The 22,821-nt window shown below is 47.2% G+C and overlaps 2 protein-coding genes across 3 annotated transcripts in view; one reads left to right on the forward strand and one right to left on the reverse strand.

Annotated features, from left to right (window-relative positions):
• Nucleotides 1-2: 2 nt before the first annotated feature.
• lqfR (clathrin interactor lqfR) lies at nt 3-2,320 on the reverse strand. Its single transcript, XM_084591002.1, has 3 exons — nt 1,956-2,320; nt 1,015-1,848; nt 3-952 (listed from the first exon to the last, which is right to left on the reverse strand). Exons 1-3 carry the CDS (start codon nt 1,994-1,996, stop codon nt 277-279), a joined length of 1,551 nt encoding a protein of 516 aa, XP_084447128.1. The 5' UTR covers nt 1,997-2,320; the 3' UTR covers nt 3-276.
• Nucleotides 2,321-2,736: 416 nt separating this feature from the next.
• Nucleotides 2,737-22,821, forward strand: part of tws (protein phosphatase 2 regulatory subunit tws) — a 39,614-nt gene continuing 19,529 nt past the window's right edge. Inside the window, exons 1-4 of one of the 2 annotated variants that reach the window (XM_084591003.1) lie at nt 2,737-2,878; nt 3,431-3,496; nt 4,096-4,193; nt 21,432-21,870. In XM_084591003.1, the coding sequence (XP_084447129.1) occupies nt 2,761-2,878; nt 3,431-3,496; nt 4,096-4,193; nt 21,432-21,870 (721 nt within the window). In that variant the 5' untranslated portion in view covers nt 2,737-2,760. Of the gene's footprint in view, nt 2,879-3,119; nt 3,305-3,430; nt 3,497-4,095; nt 4,194-21,431; nt 21,871-22,821 lie in introns of those variants that run through there. The other variant, XM_084591004.1, reaches the window with a different exon arrangement.

Genomic DNA, 22,821 nt, shown 5'->3' on the forward strand with positions numbered 1-22,821 from the left:
TATCAACAAGTGGCCAGGCTTTTATTAAAAATATACGGCCGTCAAGGGGAGGCAGGCTGGCCCTGGAGCTGCTTTGTTCTATTGCTTTATTCAGCCCGGGGGTGATGTCACTGAGCGCAATTTTCTCTGCCTGTCCTGGGTTACGGGAGGGGGAAAAACAATGGAAGACAAGCACCGGTCCAGGGGCAGAGGCCCCCCGCGCATGATATGTGACCAGCACGAGCTCCCCCGGGAGCCGGAGCCCCACCCTGCTCAAAGACTTCTGCCACGGAGACCTCACTGCAGTCGCCCCAAGGAATTGCCTGCTGCCAGCTGGTTCATTGAAGGTGCTGCCGGTTTTGCGTACTTGCTGGTCAAACTCAGGTTGTCCACACTGATGTTAATGCTACCAGAATCCACCCACGTTTTTCCACACTTTCCTGGTGGTGCTTGGCCACCTATTGGTCCCCCAAGTGCAGATGGTGCTGCACTGGCAGGGCTCGGTGTCAAAGGTGTGCACCCAGGGCTGGGCTGCCGGACAAGACCTGGTAGCCCTTGCAAGGCCACAGGCTGGGCAAGGCCAGCCTGTGGCGGAAGGTGGTATCCCATGTGGAAGGCTGCTGGTTGTGGGTAGCCCATTGGGAGGCCCATCATTCCAGCTGGTGGCGTCTGCAGGCCAGTAACAAGGGGGCTTGTTTGCAGTGGAGTCAAGGGGCTGGTCTGCTGTATGCCTGGTAGCGGGCTCGCCGGCACTACTGGCTGTAGGCCAGCCAGGGGACTAGCCTGCAGGACAGGCTGGGAGATGGGACTCGTATGCAGACTCGGCTGCACACTGGGCAGGGCGGGCGGCGCGGCGGGGCTTGATTGCAAACTGGGCTGCACATTGGTCGCCTGCACGGGCAGGTCAATCAGGCCGCTAGGAATGCTGCTCGTCGGTGTGAAGGACGCAAAGTCCGTAAACTCGTCCTGGGCGCTGCAAAGAGACAAGCCGGGCTATGATACCGGCCTATAACAGTAGCTATGCGGGGAACCTACCTGGGCGACGAAGCCGTTGCGCTCTGGAATTGGCTGAAGTCGGCGAAGTCGCCGTTTGCGGTAGGCGTGCTAACAATGTCACCCAGCAAGTCAGCCGCCGGCACACTCGGCGCCGGCGCCGTGGTGGCAGCCGGGCTTGCAGGCGGTGAGGCCTCACGACCGTAGTTCGCGGCGGCGCCCATGTCCAGCTTCTTAGCTTGCGGCTTCCAACTAGGAGTCCTTGGCTCGTCGCGGTACGTCACGCCTCCACCAGGCCGTTCGTCGCGCTCTTCGTCGTTGCTGTTGTCGGGCGAGTCTTCGAAGCTGTGCCGACGGCCCAGCCGCGGCCCGTGGTCCATGTCATCGAACTTGTTACGGTCGCTGTATCGGAAGCCCAGAGACTCGCCCGACAAGCCAATGTACTTGTCCTTAGCCTTCTTCGCCTTCTTGCGCTCCTCGCGTAGCCTCTCGTCGTCCTGGATAAAGTCAATCAGATCTTTCACTTTCTGGCGCACATTGACGCCCTGATCCTTGCCGATTTCGTCGATGAACGAATAGTTTTCGAGACTCCGCAGATCGTAAATGTGCTCCCGTGCTGACGTGACGACCCTCTCGGAGCCGTTTCGTACAAGGTAGTCGAGCAAGAGGAGGCCCTTGTACGGCCTGCGGTAACAGCGCTTGTTGTCCTGCAAGATGCGTTTCCACAGCATGCCCATCACCTCGGGAAAGTGATCGTACGAGAAAGTCGCCTGCGCGATCTCCTGCATCAGCTGGCCCGGCGGACCCCAGGCCACGTCGTTGGTCGCCTCGCGCACCTTGGCCTCCATCTCGGTGTAGTTCATCACCATGTTGGTGCTGCGCAGAGAAGTCCCGTCATCAGCCGACGGGGAAAAACGATCCGGCGGTGCCAGCCTAGGCCTACCCACCAGCTGGGATCGGCAACCGGCCGCTGACCTACTTACGCTTTATCCACGAACTCCTTGATCTTCCACGGCATATTCATGGTGCTGGGACGGATCGGGCCGGCAGCTGGCGGCTTCGGTGATGCACTCTACGTGGGCCGCACAAATAAGTAGCGCACGGTTCCAAGCACTTACCCACACGACATGAGCGATGGCGGCACCGTCACGTGATCTAACAAGTGCATATTTTTTCGCTCCACGCTAGGTGGCGGCGGCCTTGACGACACCCTTTGCGCCGGCACAACATACTGCCCCTCCCCCCGGCTAGCATTCGCTTGTCGACAACCACGAACCCGTGTTCCACGCTGAAATAGCAGAAGTCGGCTACAGCGGCCGTCCCAACCTCCGCGTGCTGTCGCACCGCGGCGTCTGCTGTTGGCAGTCAGCTGTTCGGGAGGTGTGCTAGCGCCGTCTTATCTTCGTCAGCCCGGCACGTAGGCCGCCTCGAGATACCACTTTTGTCCGCCGTCATATGTACTCAAGCGAACTGCGATAAATTGCTAAAGATTGCCTGAGTTTTAGTGGCAAATCTTGCACACGGTTACAAACGCTTTGACAAGCACGCGCATAAAGCGAATTGTTTTTTTTTTCTTTTTTTTTTTAAAGGCTCTGGCTAGCTAGCTGGCTGAGCAAACTGAACAAGAACTAATAAAACGGGAAGGTGTCGGTAGAAAGTGTTCAAACGAAACGAAAAATTATCCAGTAAGAGAAACTAGCACTTCTTCCTTGCTTGGAGCTTTCGTCACACGCTTACCACCAGACAACGTTCTTAGCCACCAGATGCGCGCACTGCGCGCGCAGTGCGATGTTCCGCACACATTACTGGAGATCAGGTCGTCCTGTCACAGCAGCCCCTAAGAACCGTCCCGAACTTCCCCATTTACGCGCCAGTGACCTGAGCAAAGTCCGTAATTCTTCATCAGGTGGGTTATTGCTTTTTAAATAATTAAGCCGCAACGCACTTTATGCTGCGTTCTGAGCCGAAGCCTTTGCGCACCGTGCTGCCTACGCTTGTCGTCAGTGAAACTTATCGGTGCTGACTGCTCAAAGCCTTGCTTCGAGCAAGCCGGCCGCGTTGCACCAGCGTCGTCTGAACCAGAACTAGCGGGCTAGAAATTCCATAGTAGAACGAATAAAAAACCTACCCTTCCCTGGGTGCATTGCGCTGTGACGTAGGTTAGGCGCTTCTGTCGGAGAGTGCGCCATCTTGAAATCGTTTTCTACTATTGGTTTGTAAATCTAAAGCCATCGAATGAAATTTACATGTCTAGAGGCCTCAGGCACTCTTAGTTAATTTTTCAAGAAGTACAAAAGACTTTTCGCGTTATTTATTGCGGTTGTAATGGCAGGTAAATATATGCTTCAGCCTTGAAAAAACTGTTCTCCTGTGCAGCTGCGATAATGGCAGTCGCTTTGACGCCGGCCAGCGACTTGTGTTCAGGCCTTTCACTGTGGATATTTACTGCGTGTTTCAGGTAATGGAGAAATCCAGTGGTGTTTCTCTCAAGTGAAGGGGACGTTAGACGACGATGTAACAGAAGGTGAGTGAACTGCGGCCGCAGTGCAAGGCTTAAGCAGTGGTCAAATTTTGAGAAGTTGTAGTGGAAAAGTTGCCAATGTGATTTATTCCTGCTTTCCTTGCTGAGTTGTGCAGATTATTTTGTGAGTATTCTCAGTGATTGTGTAGGGGTCATGGTGAACTATATACTGAGCGCTGCATAGTGTGTGCATGTCCTGCAGGGGCTCTTGTGCTAAGTGCGCGTGTGGTTTAAGCGCTTTAGTGGCACCTAAGGAGACTTTAGTTAATCATATCTGAGCGTTCGCGGCCGTCTTAGGTCACTGGGGCGCGGTGACAGACGTGTGATGAACGGCGGGGACGTGAAGTGTGACCTTGATCGCGCAGCTGAGTTTTTGTTGTCGCGGACGTGCTGAAAGTACCGGCACCCAGGCTGGCCCGTGGGTGCAGCGTTTTGGTGGGTAGCGCCCTGCGCAACGGTCCGTGTTCTCGGGCTCGCTCGCGTTTGGTAGTGCACTTGTTGCGTATGCTGGGCAGCGGGGCCTGGTGCATGCTTCTCTATGCACGAAAAGGACAGAGTAAACAATGCGTTCATTCGTTTTGATCCGTTCTCTCTCCGTGCAGCGGACATAATTTCATGCGTGGAGTTCAACCATGACGGTGACCTGCTGGCGACAGGCGACAAAGGTGGTCGGGTTGTCATCTTTCAGCGAGACCCCGCGGTGAGTACGGGCACGCCTTCCCGGCGCGCGCCGGTTGGTCGCACACCGTGGAGCAGGCCTCGCTCGACCACCGCGAGCCCTGCTCCATTGGGCGCCGCTGCTTGGCCACCCTAACGCACGCGTTACCTTCGACTTCTGGCCTCTGCTTTTTCCGCATGTGCACGAGCAGGCCGAGGACAAAACTGCCCCACTGTAACCGCGTCCGTGAACCTTGTACTGTGTTGCCATGTCGTATACATATTATAGTATTGTTGATGTGGTGGTCAGCAAGCGCCCAAAGCTGCTTGGGTTTGCTCAAAGCTTGTGCTGTCATGCGGCATCTCCAACTTAACATCTCAAGGATCTTAATAGTGTGCGCACACAATGTATGTAAACAGCCTCAGTAAATGGGCATTGACACTGTTGTTTCTTTTAGAAGTTCCTCTTATTGCCAATTTGGATTTAAATGTCAATTGATAGCTTGGTTATATGCATAGCACACAGCCATCCATGGTTGGCCATCTGTTGATGCTTGATAACTTTCCAAACTTTACTGTGTAATGTCATTTCATGACAGTATATAAAAATGGCGATGCCCGCAGTGCAGTGACCTTCATGAATACAGTTACTTTCGTGAGATGCTTTTTCTCTAAAGCTGGATTACTGCACATAGCTGGTGATAATTCATGGCAGCCTTGCCTCGGATGAGTGGTTAGAGTGTTCGATTTTAGGCCAGGAAACCTAGGTTCAATTCCAACTGCGGCAGCCACCTTTCATCTCCATTGTAGGCACCAATGTGCTGGACAGCATCAGTGCGCGTAATGAACCCCAGGCAGTCGAAATTATCTGGAGCCCTCAATTACGTCCCTCATAGCCAGAGTCGCTTAGGTGTTTAAAATCCCGTAAACAAGACCGAACCAATTCAGGGCAATACTGCTGTGAACTGTGCTTCTGGTTGCATTTTTTTTCTTCAGCTAATTGCGTATGAGACCGGGATGTGTGCTTCTACAGAACTTGAGCCCAGTTTATTTTTGACTTAATTGTGTTGTATAATTTAAGCTGCAGTGCAAAAAAAGTTCTCTTAATGTTATAGTTGTGACCATTAGTGTGGGACATGTTTCGTGACTTCTTATTTTGCTTGCAAGGAAACTTATTGAGGGAAACAAAAATTTCAGAATTGGTGTAATGGCCTGCAATGTAAGCTAAGAACAATATTATGCAGTAGCATCAAATACTGCACATCGCCCTCGAATATAAAGAAAAAGAAAACACTGCAGCAAACAATGGAAATGTAAAGAGAAGCATAAGCATTAGAAAGGCACCATATTCAGTTTTTTTTTTTATGTCTTAACATACCCTCTGAATGGATTGGTAGGTAAAAATGGAAGCAATTTGTTGAGGGGGATTCATCATTTGATGGAATGAGGTAACACTCAATTCAAGGCTTTCGGTGATGAGCATGAAATGGAGTATTTGAGTGGCTAGGGGTGTGGCCTTGTGTTGTGGAAATGCATATGAGAGTTAGGTGGCCCAAGGCCCAAGGAAGCGGGATCGAATCCCGGCCTCGGCGGCTGCGTTTCGATGGCGGTGAAATAGAGTGGCGTCCGTGTGCTGTGTGATGTCAGTGCTTGCTAGAGAACCCCAGGTGGTCGAAATTTCCGGAGTCCTCCACTACGGCGTGTCTCATAGCCTGAGTCGCTTTGGGACGTTAAACTCCACAAACTAAACCAAACCAAAATAAGATAACTCACTACCGCACTTCGCAATTTCATCACATCCACAGCCTGCACAAAGTAGCCAATTCAAAGTGTAGTGTGTGTGCGTGCACGCGCGCAACCTTAACATTTCTCTTCCAGTGTCCCTTTAATGTACTATGGGCTCGATTGCAGTTGCCGAATTTTTCGTAGAATTGGCTGCATTTTTTCAGTGTATCGTTTGTTATTCAGAGGATGTTAGCTTTCCAGTGTGGGGTCAGTTAAAGCAGGGGCAATTTTCATAACCTCTATGCGGTATGCACTGGCACCCACGTGGCTCCCAACCACGCCGCCGGCCGCCATTTTTGTAGTGCGCAATACAGACAAACGCTTCCGCTATCATGCTTTCCTTGCACGGAGCATTCAGATTGCCACTCGAAATTTGCTAGCATGACAGATTCGACTGGCTATCGCTGCGCGCGACAGCAGCAAAAAACTATGTTGCAAATAACGCTACATTGCATGGGAAGCTGTATTGCTTAGCGCTGATTGAACCGAGCCAAGGTCGAGAAAACGAGTCCAATGACGCTGTGAGCTGACTCAAGTGCAGGTAGTGGTCAATAGCCGCAGCACTTCCATGAAATTGGAGAGTTTCAATTTGGAAGCCTTATTACGGCTACACTAAAGAAATATATATTTTTTTTTCTCTCTGACTGACGGGTGAAGGACGGGCGTACAAGACTAATTATGTGCGCCACTCGCTACGTGCTTTTCCCTCGCCACGGCCGGACTGAATGCAATGAATGCAACGGCGCGCGCTCCCTCGCCTGTTTCGTTTTTGCGCACGCAGAGTGCCACGTCCCGCCAAATGCAGAGAAGGAAGGGGAATTTGGCTTGCGGAGGCTAGGCGGCCAGGCAGGAGAGTGAAAAACCTTTTCGAGGAAGTGGGAGGAGAGAAACACGACAGAATCGAGTGATTGCGGTGGCTGTAACTGCGTTAATAATTACTCTTTTTGCAAAAACATTTTTTCAGCCTTGCGTTCTGGGGGCGAAGCCTCACAGTCACCGGGGGAGAACATATTTTCGACTGGAGGGTGGACAGTGGCTCGTTAAGGCGAGAGCCTTTTATGGCTTGTACTGTCATCCACAGAAGGTGTCACACTTTGCGGCTACCCTAGGTCACATGATGCCACCCAAGATGACGGCCACCATAGGTCCACGCCCTCCAAAGGGGGAGTCTTAATACACTTTCGTTACGCGAGAGGCGGTGGCTGGCAGCTGACATGGCTGAGCATTAACTGGACGTAGGGCTTCCTGACATTACGTTTAGCAGGCGCTGCCAACTCGGGCCTCTCCTTTCATATGGGAGGGTGATATAAGAATGAGCCTGCCAAGACTCTTGCATTCACATTATCCCTATGCCACGCAGGCATGTGCCGGGCCTTTTATTTGGCACTTCCTCGAGCACCGCACCACACAGCCTACAGAAGCAGACGCAGTAAAACCAGGAATCAGCGAAGTTTCAAACAATGGCTTTTGCTTTATCGCACTTTAGTGGGCCAAAGTGACACACAAATTTTTGTACTGCAGCTTTTGGGAAAGTTTAATTGGAGCCCCTCCTGTGCTTATTTGCATGCACCATGTCTAGAACATTTGCAGGTGACCCAGAGTTTACTCTGAAGCGCTATGTTCATGTTACATGTGCAGAAATGATGGAAATCGAGGGTTTTGTGCAGACACGTCGTCCAGAGTAATGTAAGAGCACCATACACCCACCACAGCCGTCTGGTCGCATTCTCTTAATTCCCCTTTAGTGCGCTTGAACCGCATGCATCTTTCTGGGCTCACGGAAGGGCTGTTCTGATCATTGTCCGAGCTTCATTCCAAAACAGGGAGAATCCACAAACAGTGTTCGCCGCTGCGCCCTTTTCACGTACCTCTGCTCAAGCAGTGCTATGACTAGCTCATCAGGGTGTCTAGCAACCGGGAAAACCGGAAATTGTCAGGGAAATTTCATGCACCGGGAAAAGTCAGGGAAATATCAGGAAAACCATCAAAATTTTCACCAAGTCCGGGAAAATGGCATGATATGTTCTGCAGTGCATTTTCATTTTAAGCTGGCGCACAGCAAGTATGTTATTCATGCAGATTTTTTTTTTTTTTTTAGGGGGGTTGAGCGCGCTGCCCCCACTGTGGCCGCTCCACAAGGCGATGTACGTTATACTAGTTTGACGCCAGTGCATTGCTGAGCTGCCACGATAGAAGAAGCAATACCCACGTGAGTTGGGTACCCAATAAAATATGCGGAAGCGCTGCGTGGGAGTAGTACGCGACAAAATCGCACCAGCAGCATCCAGCGCTAAAACGATCGGCGAGCTGAACTATATCTGAGGTCCATTGTGATACTTCAGCGGTTGACCGCTCACATCTTCGTGATCTCGCCACAGGTACCGCATTTCGTGTGTGCGATAAAATTGCTTAACGCTTTCATGTCCACAATCACGAATTCGGTACCGGCATCATATTCCGCGCTAACGCCGAGGTGAAATTCGCGTTGGGTCGTGGCCTTTCCCAACAGAACAGAGTCTGCGCCGGCTCCGCCATAAGGTAGTACGCGGCGGCGGCGGCGTCAACTATCGTGATCCGGGATGCAATTCGCGCTGTAATTTGAACCCGCGGTGTCATCTTCGGACAGCGTGGTTGATGTTCCCTACACATCTAACAAGTCTGGCACTGGCTGTAACTCAACTGTCCCGACGGCATGCTTGTGGCCGACGTCTTCTGGTTTTTGCTCCTCGCCCGTTTCTTATGGCTGCCCGTTGCGTGCACAGTTACAATGTACTGTTTTCCAGCATCTCAATCGCAAGGGAAAAACTGCACAGAACAATGCATCGTGAAACACGAGCACTAGCGGAGATGCGCATGAAGCGGCGGCCACCGCTACAAACGCAAAACAGCAAGAAAAAATAAAATGCGCCATCACGCCAGTCAATGGGAGACTCGGAACGGCGCTTTTCAAGCGCGCAGTCAGTCCGCTTGAGCGAAGCCATTTTGAGATATCACAAATATTGCGCAAAGAAAGCAGCTTTAAACCAAGCCCAAGATAGCGGTGATCGGCCGGCTGCAACACCCGCAGCTTGCGCGGGAATTTCGAACGCAATTCCTTTTTTCAGGGGGCATTTCGTGGCTGCCGTGACGCTTTGAAAGTCGATTTTATCGCATTTCCTGACTGAATTCAGCGTTAATAATTTGAGTGCAGGTGCTCGAAAAGATAAACGTTTCGAAAATGAGTTTTTCTCAAAATCGATTTTTGACCATTTTCGACTGTCCCGAGACTCGAGTCTGTTCTTAATTCTACAGCTGTTATCTTCAAGAATTTTCGCTAAGACCGCGCTAAGAGAAACGCGCTCTCCCTCAAGACCGGCCGTGACCTAGGGTGCCTCGATGCGAGGCACCCTATATACACTTGAATTTTGACTAATCAAAAGCGCCGTTTTTTGATACATGGGGCCTATAGGAAATTTTGCAGCTGGTAGTATCAAAGAGCTCTGCTGAGGCCGGCATCAGTGCGCTTTTAATTTTCAGTGAACTTGCTACATTTTTACCTGCCATTAACACGCATAACAGCCTTTCACTATTGTAAACTGAAGAATATGATTAATAAATAGCTTTTTGTTCGAAATTATTCATCTATGGTCATTATCATCAGCAGCTACATTTTTGAGCCTCTTCACTCGTCAGGGAATTTGACCTGAAATAATCAGGGAAAACCTGGAGAAGTCAGGGATATTGAAAATAGTGGTTTGCTAGACACCCTGCTCATGTGCCCACCTTTAAGTGGCGTCTAAAAATATTTACAATGCATTTTCATGCAGCTTTCGCATGAGAAATATTATAGGCCCGATTTCCAATACGTGCTGATTCGAACCAGCAACATCAATGTGGCACAAGAGCCTTACCGTAACATCATGAAAGCGCACTTTCAGGAGCAGGATGTGAGTGAGTTTGTCTGCTACCTGCACCACAAAAATGGCGGCTGGCGGCGTGGTTGGCCACCATGTGGGCGCCAGTTCAGCCTCCTGTATAAAGTGTCTAAAGCAGAACAGCTTCTTCGGTTGGTGTGGGCTTGAAGGTAGTCTTTCTAAAGTTTAGAACCAAGGGAATGTGCTTCTAAACTGTAGGGGAGCTCCTTTAACATTCATGAAAGTCCTTCCTATGAGAAAGGGTAAGAGAAAAAAACCTTTACCTTCAGATTTGGAATACTCGGAATGCATTACGAGCCACACAGTGTGGCTCAAAGGCAAACCCCTTGGGCTCTGAGCTTTTGACAAAAACAGTACCTTTCTGCATAAAGGAGACAGGAATGGGAATAAACTAAGCTCTAAGTATGTGAATGTGCATCATTCAACTTGTGAGCATAGGTTATTTAGAAAGCCTTGCAGTACCATAATGGGTATAATTTAGCTGGTCTGTATAAGCAGGTGACGTTGCACAGTTTGCCTTTTGCAGTGTTAATTGGTCTGTGGCTTTATTTCTGAAATGTAAAGTAGCATTGTTTTTCAGGGACATGGAAGTTGTGAGCAGTCTTCAAAAAAGCATTTGGCCAGAAGTCCTGTTATAAGAAAAAAGAGCAGTGGTTACAAAAAAAAAAAGAGGCTAAAACATACAGCTAGTAAGCTGTGTACTACAGGCACTATGTATGATTTGCTGAAATGCTTCTTTGAGTACGTAACATTTCTTTCAAAATCTGCTATCATTATGATTCTCTTGGGCTTAATTGTAGTGGTGTGCCCCCTACACGGTAGCCTTTCCTGCACCTGTTGAGCTAAATTGCAATAAGCTCAACGGGCTTATTTTAAAGGAGATGCAACATGGGCTACTGGAATGGTGCAAGTTCTGTCCTCTTTCTCTGCCTATAATAATGAGCTCAGTTTACCTCATTTGTTTACTTTATGAGGAGTAGCTGTTGCTTTAACTGGAGTTCGTTTAGTTTACCATGAGTAGATTTTCTTGTAACATTCTCTGGTATAACATTCTCATAAGTACCTTTTCTTGTAAAGATCCAATGTTTATCAGAATGCACAAAATGTTTTGACTGGAAAACAGCGCAAGAGACAAATACCAAAGAAGAGAACCACAGGACGAGCGCTATCCTGTGTATCTTAGCGCTCGTCCTGTGGTTCTCAGCTTTGGTATTTGTCTCTTGCACTGTTTTCCAGTCAATATGTTCCACCAACTCGCCCGTTTGGCTATAGTGTTAAACAGAATGTTTCTCATAAGTGGATGCAGCATTAGCATGGCACCTGTATGCAGAAAAGCTCACTTTCGCATTTCTTTTAGGGTCTTCCATGAAATGCCCCCCCCCCCCCCCCCTTTTTTTTTTCTGCCTCGTATTTGCAGTGCATTTTTTGTCTGTTTAAGTGGTTGGTTGGTGGTGCCAGCATTTATGAAGTGGCATAGAGAGTTCACAGAAAAGCATCCTCTTCTATTTTGAATGGAACTTAATTCTACTGTCAGGTCTAAACTGTAAAATGAAATTAACTGCTATAATTAACACCTCCTTGCCAATTCATTCTGCAATATCTAGGTGCTCCTAGTTATGTGGGTATCTGTTCTGGGCTATTTCTGAGGGTGGTAGTTTCCAGTGTTTTATTTAACAGTAGGTTGATATATTAATTCAGTATTTGCATTCTAAGTTATTTAATGTTAAATTTAACTTAAGACTGTAAGGTGGGCACTTCATTGTTTGGGCTTTTCCTAGGTGGTCTCAGTGATTTTGGTTTTTCATTTATAAGCAACTTGTTTTTGTGCTTCTAAAGATGGTTGTTTGGGGGCTGAACTGATGTCCTGCAGTAGGGCCATCATTTTTTTTAAGCTACACTAGTGCAGCAAAAATTCATTGTAGGTATAGGAGATTTCCTGCACTGGTGTAGCAGGAAAGGCGACAGGAGGAAATGGCCCTAGTATTTCTTGTGCCATGACTTAAGAATCATGCAAATTCAAAACATAATTTGTGAAATAGATTTTGAACAAGGGTACGTAGACCACACTGCTCATCAGTAAAGCTTTGGTAAGGTTGGGCAAAATTTTAGAGATAACTACTGTGTGTGTGTGTTGGAGGGGGGGTGCAACGACAAGGGCACTAAAAAATGAGGGGGGGGGGGGGGGAATACAATTGAATTTTTTTTTTCATAACCTTTATTTTTTATTGATTGCATACCTTTAAGCTTAGCAGAGCCATAGTAGCCTGGCCTTCACACTGCTGAGTAGGCATGCGTAGTCTCATTGGCACCTGTACTTGCTCGCATTTGTTGGGGAAAAATTGTCGAAAGTAATACCTTTGTCAAGCATGTTGGTTAGGTGCACTCATGGGTGGGGTAAGACAACAGGCGTCTACTCATCAAAGCTAAAAAGGGCCAGTGGGCCATCACTCGGAGAAGAGTTCCGTGGCTAGAGTGCATTTACAGAAGGCATTCCACTGCCTGATGTCGCCCTGGCTTGTCTCGTGTCTCTTTTTTATAAAATTGGTTTGTTGCTCAAAAGCCAAACACTTGGTTTTCATAAGTTTTAGTTCTGTCTACTTACATTTGTTGTCCATGGTCATTTTTGTTATACGTGATGCTCTGCTTCCCTAATTTAGCACTGCATAGTCTAAAGTGTCAGTCGAGGAGTTCGCATGCACATTATCAGGGATCCCCCCACCACTCTCCTAGATTATGGCTTGACAAAAGCGCACATCACTTTACAGTGTATGGCATGGAGAATCCCACTCGCTCCCTTGCTGGTAGAAATTGCTGCTGCGCCAGCTGATGGACATGCTTTTAGAAAAGTGTGCGGCCGCATTGTCACGTACACCGATGCTGCCCCTCTGCATGTGGTGTGGGCAAGCTTTGTTCTTATTTCTGTCCTGGAGTTCAGGTTCAGTCACCCTTATGAGAATGTGAAAACGATAAATACATGCAAGCAGTCAAGATTATCTTGCTTCTAAACTCCCTCAGCAAAACGAGGCTGTGCCGCAAGAGATTGCATGCAAGAGTGTTGGCATTAGGGCTTTGCTGTCATCAACTTTCTTAGTGTCCCATGTAGCTTAGACGAGTTTTCCTATCCTGATTGGGGAGAATTTTGTTGGATAAAAGCAGTAGCTGCGACACAATGCAGGAGCATGCATGGTCACAGGTCCACACCTTTCTCACTGCTGCCAGTCTACAGACAGCTGTTATGGCAGACGCAAAGAGCCCTCACACGATACTCTGGATGTTTGGCGCGTCCAGATCGGTCGCAGTCGATAATCACAGCATCCAGAAAGCGTTGAAACTCTTAAAGAAGCATGTTGGCAGTGGCAGAAAATAGAGAAAAATGCCACAGATGTAAGAATTTCTTTTTTAATGCCCTGAAAGAAATTAATTCGCATTCAACCTACTACTTAAACTTCGCTTTTCAGTGTGTCAGCATGTTTAGCTACTGTGCTTTCCCAGCTCGTACATTTCTTTTTCCTAGATTTCATGAAAAATGTAACAGTAGAGCTTTACTTCATTGTCATTATTAGTAATACGAAATTGCACTGTTCTCAAATAATTTCCACATTAATCAGGTTGCTAGATTTCCACCCCAATCTAGATCCCCACTTCTCAAAGAGGAGAAGTGGACAACGACGGCGCAGATCTGCACCGTCGTTGTCCACTTCTAAGAAGTTTTGGGAGGAGCCCTGCACTCTGTGCAAATGTACTTGTGCGCTTGAAAAGAGTGTGAAACTCCCTTCAGCTGAGCTAATTCTTCAACAGGAGATAGGCAAAAGCAGATTATTTCTATGCTGCTGGTGCTGATCCCCTCACAGCACTTTAATTATATAGAAAGGTTGATATTGTTTTTAGTTAGAAACCTAAAGGAAGTCGCAATGTATAGCATACGACATATGCTCTGTTACCTGCCCACTAACCCATCCAGATTTCACAAGTGTCTCCATGGGTAAACAAAATGCCAATGTGTCATGTAATCACGCAATCTGGGAACATGCATGAATTAAAGTCTTCCTTCAAAGTTTATAATCTCAGAGTTGGTCTATAACCAATTTTTTGAACTCTGTGGAATCCTAGAAGTCTTCAAAATAATCAGTCCGCAAAAATGTGTGCTTAAAGAACAAAGAATGACTGCGGCGAAACATTAGCCTCAGAACTTGTGAACGACACTGGTTCTCGCGTGCAGTTTTGCAAGAAGCTATGTTGGATGGTATTTGAGCCGCAGTCCTAAGTTATGTCCTTACTACCTCGCTTTGGAGAGCCTGTGTAGACACTAAGCATGGATACTACTGCAATACCTAGACAGCATTCCACGCTATATAGTTAAGTTGTTGTACTGAATAAGTGGTAGCCACTCCTGTAAAAGTACATTTGTGAAAAGTGGCCGACAGCAAAAATGGCAGTAAGCACGATCCGCCCGTCCAAATGGATGCAGTTGCATGGCGCTACTAGGCTTGCTCTTAGTCACCATTTGTTTCAATCGTGCAACATGATGACCTTGGCACTCAGTCACTTTATATTTTCTTTAATTGGAAATTGGATAGGGTTAGTAGAGGCTTTGCACGGAGTTCAAGCACAGTTTCTGTTGCAAGCACAGGAACTTCATCAAAACTTGGCTACTACTCAAAAGGATATAGAGGTGACCGAGTCTGATTAATTGGTTCCGTGTGAGAGAAGTGCAAGTGTGCATAAAATGTGATAGAACTAGCTGGCCTAACATGAAGGAGATTAATAAAGATGAAACCTTGCAATGGAAAGTGGGCTGCCAGACATCAGCTCTTTCGAGCTGCTATGTTTGTGAGTACAGTCGACGACCGATTTTTCGGACTCTCAACAGTCCACGAAAATGTCTGAAAAATCAGGGAGTCCGAAAAAACAAATGAGCACCAAGAAAGCTCAATTTTGTTGCCTACTATTGACTTTGAGGCTGGAAAAAGTTACGAATGCTTTTCTGCACCATGCTCCGCTTCCGTGCTAACAGGTCTGCCTGAATTTTGGCTAGAGTCGTAGTGTCGCCGTATTCCGACGAAAGGGTTGCAACCGCTTGCATCAGCTCAGCTTTCGTCGGCTGTGCTGCTGCAAGTGAGTTGTCGTCGTTGCTCTCAGACTCCGCAAGCACTTAACGAATAATTTCTGCACGGTCGATGGAATTTCGACACCTGCAGTGCGAAGGTCGTCAATGAGCTGCTCACTGCCTGACAGCTGTTCGATGGTGCTATCCCGCCTGGTGGAAGCAATTGCGCAGCGTTGTGGGTGCCACAGACTTTCACGCATCGGCGAGCGCACTAAGTGCTCCAAGCAAATCAACAGAGTAGGTTTTCCCACTGTCGAGGCACACCACCACCACCAAGCACTGGATCACAACACCGACTCCGTTGAGTACCTTATCGCTGCCGCATTGCACGCAAAACAAAAAAAAAACTCTTTATAAAATCCAGAAACAGCTGTCTTGAAGAACTGAAGCCGATTCAATTAAATGCGAGCCACAGTAGCGACAGAACGTAGTTCTCACATTGGCACGACCACGGCTAAGCCTACTCTCTATGCTCGGCAACGCACGTGAAACGCACGGCAAACACACAGAGGAACATGCAGTCAAAGCAATCAAGCTAAAAGGAAAAAAAAGCACTCCAGCAGTGAGCAGCGACGTTGTTCCGGAAGCAGAAGCTGCTAGGCAAATAATATAGCCTCGATCCAACGTCAGTTTAGCTGAGGAGCGGCACGCAAGGCCGGCGCTGGTTGCGAGGCTATCGAAGGAAAAAGTAAACAGGATGGCGGCGACACTGCTCAAAACGTGTGGCAGTTCGCCCGGCTGACGCTTGGAATGTCCAAAAAATCGAATAGCCCTCCCTAGAGTGTCCAAAATTTTGAGCCGCGTAATACATTGACATAAGGTTTGTCCTAGGGCCGGGAAAAAGTCCGAATAATCAAGCACGTCCGAAATATTGGGTGTTCGAAAAATCAGTCGTCGACTGTATATGCGAAGTATGTCTTCAAGTAAATCCTTCATGTGACGTATTTCCTGAAGATGTCTCTCTTTTAATTGTGCAGCGTAAAACCTAGGGATAGAAAACTGGTCAGATGCAGTTCTGTGCCAGTTGTGACAAACCTAATATTATAGCACTTTTTGCATCACACACAACTTTTTCCAGCATTGTTTACCAACCTAAGAGGTTTGGAAACTAAAAGCGTCGTGTCCCAGAGTGCTTCCAGGTCAGTTTGATTGCTACGACATACTCTAGATTCAATATTTAGGTGCTCCATATTTAATTTTTCTAGTAGCATCACTGATAATAGTAAACTGACAATTTACAGAAACAAGAAATCGGAAAAATGCAAATTTAAAATCCCCATCGTGGTGGCTCTGCAAGCCTCCACTACTGTGTCTCGCAAGGCCTTTGTTGCTTTTGGGCGTTAAGCACTGTAAGCCATAAACCACAGATAGAAAATCACCACGTTTTGCTTTCGGAGCTCCAGTGTTCGAAAACTGCTGTAGCAGAATAAGGAAATTTGGAGAGATGATGCCAGCTGTAATGTCAAATGAAAGTTTAAATGAAATCGAGCTAGTGGTTCGGAAATTCCTTTCGTCCACCCTTAAAAGTCGGAAGCGAAGCAAAAGTTACTTTATAAGACAGCTTGAATCTGCAATTCATTCAGAATGAAATAAGCTCTGTCAGTTGCTAAGAGTTGCTCGTGTACAGTGTTCATTATTATTGGCCATGCTAGGTACAGGTGTGGACAATAGTAAATGGAAGACACCTTTGCCTTCCAGTATTTTTTGCAGGTTGCCTACTTGAAACCTACAGCTATGGTATCTGCTTGCTGGTAGGGGCATTAGCAGGGTGTCTAGCAACCGGGAAAACCGGAAATTGTTAGTGAAATTTTATGCACTGGGAAGAATCGGTGAAATGTCGGGGAAACCATCAAAAATTTTGTCGAGTCAGGGAAAATGGACGATAGAATCGGTGAAATGTCGGGGAAACCATCAAAAATTTTGTCGAGTCAGGGAAAATGGACGATATATTCTGCAGGGCAATTTCATTTTAATGTAATGCACAGCAAGTATGTGATTCATGCAGATTTTTTTTTCTTTTCTGCTGTCTCGGCGTGCGGCGGCTGCAAGGCGAGGCGCGATATATTACTTTGACTCCACATGGCTCAGCTGCCACAATAGAAAAACCAATACGCACGTTAGGTGGGTACTCGATAAATTATGTGGAAGCGCTGCGTGAGAGTAGTGTACAGGAATAACTGGGCTGGCAGCGGCCAGCACGGAAGCAACTGGCGAGCTGTGCTACCAAGGGCGTGCGCAGCCATATTGGATTGAATTGACTCAGCTTTTTGCTGGGTGGGTGCCTCACGTGCTCTGAGGCTGACATCAGTGCACTTTTAATTTTCATCCAACTTGTGACGTTCTTATCGGTCGTTAACACTACTGACAGCCTTACCGCATTTGAAGCTGCTGTTATACCTTGCCTGCCGCTGTATTTTGCCGCCCTTTAGTTTCTCCGGGCTGCAGAAATGCCGTGTCGTGGTGTACGCAGCGCATTTTTTTTTTTCTTCTCTGGCCAATAAACTGGCGAGAATGGTGGTGGCGGGAATTTGAAGAGGGAATGCTGCTCTTTCAATTGAGACCAAGATGGCTTCAGTAGCATGCATGGAACCGGAGCTGTGTGCCGCAGGAAAATTGTCGTTTTGGCGTCGATTTCTGTTGAAATTCGGTCAAAAGTGACGATAATTGTTTTTGTGGGCAAAATACTGAACTTAAAACTGAGATTTTGCAGACAGGTGCAGAACTGGCTGCAGACTAATTTTTTCGAAAGCTCAATTTTTCGGCGATTTTTCGATTTCTAAAACCCATGTCCCCCCTTAAGTAACCCATGTTAAAGTATGAGTGGTGTTCGTGTTTATCGTCTCCCGTTCTGTGGAACATTCAATATATCAAAATGCATGCCGTGCCCCTGCAAGGGGCGCTTTTCCTAGTGACGCCTCCACCATCACTTGCTCTTGGCGCATGTGACGTACCGGGTTGACTGTGCAGCCTTGCACACCTACTGCCAGCGTTAACATTTTAAAATCGCTCGATGGGGTGAACAAGTGCGCATACTCACGGTCTGGTAGTCAGCAGTTCAGTCAGCCATAAACGCGCATTTATCCGCCATTGTAACTAGCATGCATGCACCATATTCACATTTCTGTATTACAAAAGAGCCCATCCATTGGCGTATCTTATATATCAAATTATGGCTAGTATACAGTTGATCTCAGATATATCAAACTCTCGAAATATCCCCTTGGAAATCCCATGCAAATATATAGGACTCAGGTTTGCTTGCATCAGACTTGTGTTCAGTAGAACATTCAGTATATGTTTGTTTTCAGCGTGACACTCCTGTTGTGCGGGGAAGCTGGTGTTGGGTGCGCAGGTTACTATAGTCAACTGTGGTGACTCTTCCCTCTCCTTCACTGCTAAAGGAGAGGGAAAAATGGACTGCAACCTGTTTCAACTAAGTTAATATCGTGTTTCAGACTCTGACCTCATGATCAGCAGTGGCTTTTCCAGGCACAGTCTGCAGCTGCTTTTATGTGCACCTTAACCACTACGCCATTTGTGCCTCGCGTCTTGAGATGCAACTGCAAACTGGGCAGCCTGAGCTTCAATGCACCTGTCTACCTAACAAATATTTTTTGAAAGACGTGTGGTCCATGGAGCAGCACGTAAAGATGCGCGCGGTGAAACCTCTTTTCTTTTTTTACGCCTGGCACGTGCGTGCCAGGGTGGGCTGCCAGTACGCCGGCAGGAAGCCCAGTGCTTCAGGAAGCATGCCACTAACATGCGTATACTGCATTGACGCTTCTGGTTTTTAGAGGGGCTGATATGTTGGCATGTTTTATATAATAAATTATCTCGTGATCCCTTTTGAGTTTGATATATCCGGTATCGACTGTATCTATTTTGTGATGCCCTTACGTTTGTTGAGGGTTGTGCATCTTATGTGTTGGTTCAAGGTAGGTTGTTGTTAGTGTGCGCATTTTTCAAACTTTTGCAGATTATGACTAGCAGTTTACTGGTATCGCTCTAGAGGAAAGTATATAACAGTTGCATCTTACTTGCACTCGTCTATGAGGCTGAAACGTGAAGGCTAACGAAAATGGTTCTACTTAAAGGGACACTAAAAACAGCCAAAGATAGTATGAAAATCTAATAAACTACATTTGGTGACACTGTCGCCGCATATCCGGCAGCAAAAAAATCGAATAATTGCTGAGATATTGCGATAAGAAGTTGGTTTTTTCTTGTTCCCGCCGGTTGAATTCAAACTGTGGCCTCCAACTACGTAGTTGGAGTTGAGTGACGCACACTATGACGTAAGCGGAGACTCCGTGATAGCTAGCGAGCCGGCGCGGCCCGCGGCGTCGCATCCCTCAAGGGCCAACTTGGCAACGGCGTACTCGCAATGACGGCCTCAGCCAAAATAAATAAAACGATGAAGAGAGTAATTTACCGAGCGATGGGCCCATAAAGGAAGGAAAAAAAAACATTGCGCTTGTAATGCACAATACTTTACATGTTTCTCAAGCTTTTGCGCTCCTTCTTGCACTGTGTATAAACAAACCGAGCCCTCGGTCATCGCAACGCTTCCTGACATGCTTACATACAAATCAAGATTTAGTTACCAGCAAAATAGTGTCCTCGCTGCTGCGCTTGTCAGTTTTGAAGCTTCGTCGCACTTTTCTCCTTCAAGGTTTGTGCTACAGCAGCGAAAATTACGTCCACGGTAGCAGAACATGACCGAAGTGCCGGCGCCACTACATTTGCCAGCGCTGCGAAATTCCACATGTTAAAATGGATCCAGTGCACAATATAGTGCGCATAGGCATCCAGACATTAGTTGCAAGACGTGATAGCAGGCAGCATGCGCCGATGATCAAGAAGTTGTAATTTTTAGACCGGCAGCAGAAACACTTTATTGTAAATGGGGCTATGACATAAAAACTAGAAATATTTCCAAGGTTCTTGTGGCGCGGCGTAGCCGAGCGGTTAGCGCCGAACGTTGCGGAGCAAGCAGTAGCGAGTTCGAGTCTTACCGCTTCTGGCCATTCTTTTTTTTTTTTTTACCCTTTTGTAATGTATTTCTGGTGCTTCGTTATTTTTAGTTTTTACTTTTTACCCGAGGCCCTTTTTTTCGCCGGGCGACGAGCGCAATATATCGACACTCTCCTTGGTATGAGCGGCACATATGCCCCTTTTGTTTACGACGCCTGCAAATAGCACGTTGAAGGTCTTGTTGACGCAGTATATGTTGGTCAGATGTGCCATGATTTAGTGAACAATTGAATAATAATGCGTTTTTCCTTCGGTACTTAGCATATGTATGCTTTTCGTGGCGTACGTAGCTGCAGTCAAGCTGTCGGGTCGCAGTCGAAGCAGCAACGGCAGCGATATGTTGGCGCAGAAGTGTGAACGAAGGACTGTGTCGGCGGTAGCGGATTTCGCACGCTCGTGCCTCCGAATGCTCAAATGGGAACCATCAAGGCGCATCTGCTGCTCCAAGCTCGTAATTCAGGCGCTGCAGGTTCAAACAAACTATCCGAGTGCGCACGAAATGCCTGAGCCGAAACATAACCAAAACTGAAGTGGCCACCTGTGGCACCTCCAAGTATATTTTTGTATTTGCCTTGCAACGTTTACGTTGTCTTTTCGCCGTCGTTTACTTATGATAAAAGCGTGTTATCATGTTTGAGAAAAAACGTACTACCGCATTCAAACATACAACGTAATTCGCATTTGTCAGCCTCCGGGATCCCTAGCACGTCACGTGATTTGTAGTTGCGAGCCTCGGCCGTTTGGCTGTGGTGGCGATACCTGTATTTCTGTTATTCTTCTTTACTACCTTATAACAGCTCTGTTTTCAGTAAGAGTGGTCTTTTCGTGATAAGGAACTGGCATTCTATCGATGCAAACCCACTTCCTTTCTCTCTTTAGTGTCCCTTTAAGTTGAGGACAACGCAGAGGGCTATGGAACGAAAAATGGTAGGCGTAGCGTTAAGAGATAGGAAACGTGCAGAGTGGGTCAGAGAAATAACTCGGGTAAATGAGATTCTAGTGGAAATCAAGAAGAAATGGGCATGTGCGAAGAGAGGGTAACCAATGGTCGCTTAGGGTAACAAATTAGATTTCAAGGGAAGGAAAGTGTAGCAAGAGTCGGAGAAAGTCAGGTGGGCAGATGAGGTCAAGAAGTTTGTAGGAATCAAGTGAATGCAGCTAGCACAGGACTGGGTTAATTGGAGGAATATGGGAGCAGCCTTTACCCTGCAGTAGATATAGTCCGGCTGATGATGATGAACTTATTGGTACTGCAAGCTTCTTAGTGAAATGGGAAAAGTGCATTGTTCATTAGTAAAATTTTTGTATTGAGTATGCTTTTGTTTCAGGCAGTTCACACCTTTTGATTTTCAGTTCGTTCAGTATTGATTCTGTTTGACATGGGTTTGACATGGGTTGCTGTGATGGGTGTTCTGACAGTCCTTTTTTTCTCTCTTTTCAGTCTCGACAGAGTCAGCCTAGGAGAGGGGAATACAATGTGTACAGTACGTTTCAAAGCCATGAGCCAGAATTCGACTACCTCAAGAGCCTTGAGATAGAGGAGAAGATCAACAAAATTCGATGGCTGCGTCGCAAGAATCAAGCTCACTTTCTCCTCTCAACTAATGATAAGACGATCAAGCTGTGGAAAGTGTCTGAGCGTGACAAACGCATTGATGGCTACAGCTCACGAGCAGAAATAGGTGGCATGACTTCTCTGCGGGTACCCACACTACAGCCGATGGATCTCCTAGTGGAGGCAACACCACGGCGGATCTTTGCCAACGCACATACCTACCACATCAACTCCATCTCGGTCAACAGTGATCAGGAAACATACCTCTCTGCAGATGACCTTCGCATCAACCTCTGGCATCTGGAGATAACAGACCAAAGTTTCAGTATCCTTGTTGTTTGGTTTTGCATGTGTGAAAACTCAGAAGGGCTGGAAAACTTTAAAAAATCTCAGTGCAAAATCTTCATAAAATTTACTCCCATGGTGTCTAACATGTGGCATTCATGTATAAAGAGTACAAAAAGTGCAGCTCATTACAATGCCTATAAGTCTTGCTGTGTACAGTACAACCTCGTTAATTCGAAGTCATCGGGACCGCGAGAAATCTTCGAATTAAGCGGGTTTTCGAATTAACCGAACACACCAAGAAATAAGACTTAGGCAAAAAAATTCGTTGCAGGAACGTGTTACCTTTATTCGGCATATTTTGAATTACTACTGAAAGTAATCAGATGCTGGTTTGCCGCGTCCGGTAGTTTGCGGCTCCTAAGGTCATGCTCTCGAGTTGGTCAAATAGACGAAACATCTCTGAACTTCCACCGCGGCACTCAACAAAACTGCGGATAACGTTCAGCGATCCGATAACTTCACCAAGAGCAGGTGCTCGGGGAGGCTCGTCGGTGTCGTCGTCGCTATCGTCGCTGTGAGAAAGGTTAAATTATTGCGTTCTTTAAAACGGCAAAACCATCCATTGCTGCACTTAAATTCCTCGTGCCCAAGTTGTAGAGCTAGGTCGTTGGCCTTCTCCCGCAGTAGCGTTCCATTGAAGGGAAGGTGGGCAGCTTTTGCTTTCTGCAGCCAGCGAAGCAGAGCAGCTTCCACATCTTGATACGTGGGAGCCCGCACTCGTGACCGCTTCGAAGAATAGGTCTTGCCGTAAGCCTCTAGTATTTTTGACTTGTTGCTCAATATTGTGGACAACGTCGAGAGGGGCACGCCATGCCTTTTGGCCAACTCGGTCTTCGAACAGGCGCTCTTGCCTGCTTCCTGGATCAAGCAGAACTTCTGCTGCAGCGTTAAAGTCTTGTACTTTGGCATTTCTGCACTGCTACGGTCA

The sequence above is a fragment of the Amblyomma maculatum genome, chromosome 1, assembly GCF_055883805.1.
Source record: "Amblyomma maculatum isolate TAMU_Amacu chromosome 1, ASM5588380v1, whole genome shotgun sequence".
Classification (NCBI taxonomy): Eukaryota; Metazoa; Arthropoda; class Arachnida; order Ixodida; family Ixodidae; genus Amblyomma; species Amblyomma maculatum.

Excerpts from the sequence above, each read along its gene's own strand:
- lqfR (XM_084591002.1), bottom strand. The coding sequence starts at position 1,996 with ATGAATATGCCGTGGAAGATCAAGGAGTTCGTGGATAAAGC. Across the intron at positions 1,849-1,955 it reads AAGGAGTTCGTGGATAAAGC|CACCAACATGGTGATGAACT; the intron begins GTAAGTAGGTCA and ends TTCTCTGCGCAG. Across the intron at positions 953-1,014 it reads GCAACGGCTTCGTCGCCCAG|CGCCCAGGACGAGTTTACGG; the intron begins GTAGGTTCCCCG and ends GTCTCTTTGCAG.